Here is a 6,045-nt window from a genome sequence, read left to right as displayed (position 1 = left end):
ACCATACAATAAACTATAACTGTATGGGTGAGAGTATGGGCTAAGGATCACAACTGAATTATGAAATTGGTGCACAATGTCAACCGCCATTTCTGGGATAATTTGGCTTATTGTCATTTATTACTCACCCTCATGTCATTCTATACCTGTAAGACCTTTGTTCATCTTTAGAACACAAATTAAGATGTTGTTGAAATCCGATGGCTCAGCGAGGCCTCTATTGAAAGCAAAGCCATTCAAACTCTCAAGGTCCATAAAGGTACTAAAAACATATTTGAAACAGTTCATGTGAGTACACTGGTTATCTTATCTTAATATGATAAAGTGACAAGAATACTTTTTGTGCGCCAAAAAACAAAATAAAGACTTTTCAACAATATAGTGATGGGCCGTTTTCAAAACACTGCTTCACGAATGAGCTTTACGAATCGAATCAGTGAATCAGAGCGCCAAAGTCACGTTATTTCGGCAGTATAGCCGTTTGATAGGAGATCCGAATCACTAATTCGAAACAAAAGAGCTCAGCAGCTTCATGAAGCAGATTTTCATTTTTGGGTGAACTAACTTATTCATTACGAAGTACTCAAGAACTTAATATTTGTTGATAATGTATTCAGAAATATATTTTACCTTGGAAAAAAAGGAAATTCAATTGAAACTTCTCTTGAAAATTGTATAAAGGTTTACGAAACGATTTCAGTCAGTGTTAAAGGTGCCCTAGATTATGTTTTTAAAAGATGTAATATAAGTCTAAGGTGTCCCCTGAATGTGTCTGTGAAGTTTCAGCTCAAAATACCCCATAGATTTTTTTTTATGAATTTTTTTAACTGCCTATTTTGGGGCATCATTATAAACGCGCTGATTTATGCTGTGGCCCCTTTAAATCCCGTGCTCTCCGCCCACAGAGCTCGCACTAGCCTTAAACAGTGCCTTAACAAAGTTAACACAGCTAATATAACCCTCAAAATGGATCTTTACAAAGTGTTCGTCATGCATGCGTCGGATTATGTGAGTATTGTATACTGTTATATTGTTTACATTGATTCTGAATGAGTTTGAGGCTATGCTGCGTGGCTAAAGCAAACATTACACACTGTTGGAGAGATTTATAAAGAATGAAGTTGTGTTTATGAATTATACAGACTGCAAGTGTTTAAAAATGAAAATAGCGACGGCTCTTGTCTCCGTGAATACAGTAAGAAACGATGGTAACTTTAACCACATTTAACAGTACATTAGCAACATGCTAACGAAACATTTAGAAAGACAATTTACAAATATCACTAAAAATATCATGATATCATGGATCATGTCAGTTATTATTGCTCCATCTGCCATTTTTCGCTGTTGTTCTTGCTTGCTTACCTAGTCTGTTGATTCGAGGGCACCTTTAAAAAATGATCGGCCTATTTCTGTTTTACCATTTATTTCCAAGGTTTTGGAAAAGATTGTGTTTTTCCAACTTCAGTCTTTCCTAGCTGTAAACAATCTGTTTGAGCACTTTCAATCTGGTTTTAAGGCTGCCCACAGTACTGAATCTGCTCTTTTGAGAGTGTTAAACGACATCTTTTTAGCCACTGATACGGGTGACTCTGTGGTCCTCGTTCTTTTAGATTTATCAGCGGCTTTCGACACCATTAACCATTCTGTATTAATACATAGACTGAAATCTTGGGTGGGTCTCTCTGGGACAGTGCTAAAGTGGTTCCAGTCATTTTTATCTGACAGGAAACATGTGGTTAGGCTAGGATAATTTTTATCTTCCGCTGCATCTCTCCCCTGTGGCCTTCCTCAAGGCTCTATTTTGGCCCCCTCCCTATTTTCATTATATGTTACCTCTTGGATCTATTTTTAGGAAACATGGAGTGTCATTTCACTTTTATGCCGATGATACTCAAATCTATTTACCTTTTAGGAAAAATGATCCACTGGCCATGACTGCTCTTTTATCCTGTCTAGAGGAGGTTAAATCTTGGTTATCTCAAAATGTTTTATCCCTAAATGAGGATAAAACAGAAGTAATTGTTTTTGGCCCTTCAGAAAATACGAAAGCATGTAATTTTGACCTGGGATCCCTATCGGCTTTTAGGTCTTCACAGGTACGTAATCTGGGTGTTATTTTAGATGACTCACTAAAATTCGATAAACAAATTTCCACTGTGATCGGGTCCAGTTTTTATCAACTCCGTATACTTGCAAAAATTAAACATTTCCTCACTGTTAAGACCCTAGAGATGGCGGTGCATGCTTTTATTACGTCACGTCTCGATTATTGTTACTCATTATATTGTGGCATCCCCAAAGCTCAAATTGCCCGTCTTCAACTGGTCCAAAATGCTGCCTCTAGATTTCTTTTAAAAAAGAAAAAAAAGGGATCACGGCACTCCACTTTTAAAGGCCCTTCATTGGTTGCCCGTTGAATTTAGAATACATTTTAAAATATTATTGTTTGTTTTTTTTAAAATCAAGCACCCGGCTACCTATTGTTTGTCGAGAAGCCTTTGGTGACCAAACCTTCTTTTAATCACTCCAGACTTAACGTAGAGGTGACTGTGCCTTCTCTGTAAAGGTCCTCGCCTCTGGAATGACCTGCCAGTGGAGATCCGAATGGCCCTACACTGTAAAAAAAAATCCCGTTGTTTCTACGGAAAAATACCGGCAGCTGTGGTTACCAGAACAATACTGTAAAAATGACATCAAACCGTAAACATACTTACGGAGTTACATGTGAATTTTACATTTTAAATCTGTTAAATTTACGGAGAATGTATTTCATTAACTGATATAATGTTAATTTACTAACCTAATGAAGTACTAATATCTGTTTTGTACCTTTATAATACACTGACAGTCACCAAACACAGTGGTGATGAGAGTCACATGATGAATCAAAGTTCATCACAAGCAGCTTTTCCACAAGCTGAGAAGCACAATACTAATATATAGAAGGTGCACACAGTGTCATTCACACACACACTAAACACCATCATGGTAACATGCATGAAATTTTAAAAATGCAATAAACATTAATTTAACAACATTAGATGTAACATAAAACCCTAATGTACATAACTGATTAGAAAAAAATGAGAAAAACTAAGAAGAAACAGAGTTATTTCAACGAAAATATATCAAATGTGAAGTATCACGCAGGGAATTGTGGGAATGTCAATATACGGTTTTTCACTGTAAATTTTACAATGAATTGTTATTTTTCACTTCCAAAAACTGTGAATTTAACGGTATTTTACCGTAAAATTACATTAAATGTACCGTTAGATCTATTACAGTTATTCACCGTATATGGTACGGAAACTTTCTGTAAACCAATCAACAGTTTTTCACCGCAGCATTTTTACAGTCTTTTACTGTTAAAATCACGGTCATTTTTTACAGTGTAGCTTGACCGTTTTTAAGTCTCTTCTAAAAACCCATTTGTTTTCATTGGCCTACTAGGTTCTATATTCCTGCCTATTGTATTTTCTATTGTGTTTTATTTCTCTTTTTTCGGGTTATTTGTCTTGTTATACCATGTTTTATGTGATTTTACTACTCTTATGATGCTGTTTCTCTTGTGAAGCACTTTGGTCAGTCTTGTGGCTGTTTTAAATGTGCAATATAAATAAAGGAAACTTGAAACTTGAAACTTAAAACCAACATGAAAGAATACAAAGAACACATTTCTAAGAACTTGGTACATGTGTTTTAAGATGTATTTTTGATGTTAACTGAATAAAAAAAGCTGAAATAAAATGCAAATTTGTTCAGCACAAAAGTCACAACCTCTCAAAACAGACGAATAAATGCCATTTTATCTTTCCGTTAGCTATTCAATGATCCTAGTGGGTGCGGCCTTCTTCCATCGGCGCTTTCTGAAACTGTTCCAAGATCAGCCAGGTGAAGTGCACACTCTGGTGGACGAAACCCAGAACTGTGACGACATCGCCATGAACTTTGCTGTGGCACATCAACTCTCACTGGTGTCCGGACTGAAGCGCCCCTCTGGGGTGTTCGTGAAGCCTGTAGATATGCGTAATTTGGAGAAGGAAGCCAGCAGCGGGTATGTGGGCATGTGGCACAGAGCGGAGCACATGCTGCAGCGCTCTTACTGCCTCAACAAGCTGACCCAGATCTACGGGGAAATGCCGCTCCTCTACTCCAACATCATGATCTCACAGTTCGGCTTTCCCAGCTATGCTAATCACAAGAGCAGGATATGATGTCAGCACATTTGAGAGACAGGTGCAATCTCAATTATGAGTTAGTAGGTAATCGTTTTGGACAAATGCCATGCCTGGCAATTTTAAACCCTTGGAAGTGCACATCTCACCTAAAACATGAGTTTGTCCAACTTGCAAACCTTTTGCCAGGTTTGATGGATTTTTGCAATGGTAACATTTCTACATTCTCAGGTCTTGATGCTTTTACATTTATAATACCTAGAAATTTAGGCTTGGATACTTAATTTTTTTTGGGGGGGGGGATGTATGCATGTCCTTATGATACTATGGAAGCTTACAGAATAAAAATAAAAAATGTAATTAACTTTTTATCTTGCAATTTGGACTTTATAACTTGCAATTGCTTGCTTATATCTAAAAATTCTGAGAAAAAAAAGTCAGAATTGTGTGATATTATGGAGCCCCTAAAGGGACATGGTGAAGGAAAAAATATGGAATGGGATGGAAAATTATATGTCAATGCTTTTATGTTAGAATTGTAAAATTAAGTAAGAATTGTAAAATTAAAAAAGTTGCAATTATCCTTTTTTGTTTTTTATTCCCTGGAGGAAACAAGCTGCCATAGAAATAGACCAGCAAACAAACCAAATAACAACATTCATGTGCTTATATTGCTAATGGATTTTTATTTTAGAGTAATTTTTTAAAACTTTTCTATTAGTGCCTCCAGCAATACAGGATAAAATTTGTGCCTTTACCAACATAGTATAATGAAGATGGTCTGCTGAAGATTTGAAGATTCATAGATTCATCTAATTACAGGATGGGTGGATGGATGGATGGATGGAAAGTCAGTATCATATTGGTTTACAAAATTGTTTATGAAAGTAAAAAGAGAGAGAGATAGAATATCAATATAAACTACACAGAACCAACAATATAAAATCATTTATTTGACAGTGGTTACATGGAAAAACAGTGCTATAAGTATAAACAACAGTAGACGTGCATGTTCACAGTGATTGCTGTAAATGGAGCCAAAATATAACTGCCATGAAATATTTCCTGAGAACAGAGCTGAATTTTTCTGAGAAAAATCCTGTAATTATAAAGTCTTATCTCAAGGTCTCAAGGCAGAAGGCTCAAAGTGAAAGTAAAAGTGTGATAATTCCCTTTCATTTTGGTGAAAAAATGTTTACACCCTTTAAAAGTGCCTCATGTCTGTTTGTTTTGGACTCTGTTTGATTTTCATTGGTTCCTGTGTTTGTTTGTTCTTAGTTCTTGGCACTCATCAGCCTGTAAGTTCACCGCCATTATGAGTTCATGTTTATCAGCTGTGTATTGTTAATCTGCTTGTTATCCGCACTTAAGTTCCTGCCTTTCTACTGTTCTTGGTCCATCTCGTTTCAGTTTATATGCGTGTATCCCTGTCAGTTTGGATTCTGTTATTAAACCTTGTACTGGAAAGTTACTCATCTTCGTCTGTGTCTGCCTGCCAACATGTTATGTTACTAAAAGTCTGTACAAATCCAAGAATTAAAAATATAACTGAGCTTTCACTTTTGATAGCATGTGTTCGGAAGCAGATAAAGCAGATTTCAAACAGTCTGTTCATTGTGCTTCCTTGGAAGGAAATCCAGGATGATATTACTTTATATGCAATGTCCGTGATGACACGTGAAATTAGATCAAAATATTTAGAAAAGACTGTATATATTGGGTCTGGTCCACTTTGGATTGTCTAACTCTTTCTTTCCCCTTCAGACTAATAGTTTGTTGACTACAGTTGTGGGCCTACAATAAGAAATTTGCCCAAAATTTGTCTCCGACAGCAAAATTGTGGTCAAAATGGTAAAGTGCGAAC

The 6,045-nt window shown here is 36.2% G+C and overlaps 1 protein-coding gene across 2 annotated transcripts in view; it reads left to right on the top strand.

Moving 5' to 3' along the window:
* Nucleotides 1-6,045, top strand: part of extl2 (exostosin-like glycosyltransferase 2) — a 40,497-nt gene that overhangs the window by 4,631 nt on the left and 29,821 nt on the right. The window contains exon 5 of one of the 2 annotated variants that reach the window (XM_048162739.1): nt 3,827-5,652. The exons of the other annotated variant lie outside the window; for it this stretch is intronic. Within the exon in view, the coding sequence (XP_048018696.1) occupies nt 3,827-4,220 (394 nt within the window). The 3' untranslated portion in view covers nt 4,221-5,652. Of the gene's footprint in view, nt 1-3,826; nt 5,653-6,045 lie in introns of those variants that run through there. 2 annotated transcript variants of the gene reach the window in all.

Source organism: Megalobrama amblycephala, linkage group LG17, assembly GCF_018812025.1.
Source record: "Megalobrama amblycephala isolate DHTTF-2021 linkage group LG17, ASM1881202v1, whole genome shotgun sequence".
Lineage (NCBI taxonomy): Eukaryota > Metazoa > Chordata > Actinopteri > Cypriniformes > Xenocyprididae > Megalobrama > Megalobrama amblycephala.
Note: the sequence above shows the minus strand (reverse complement) of the source record. Positions and strands in the feature narration are given on the sequence as shown.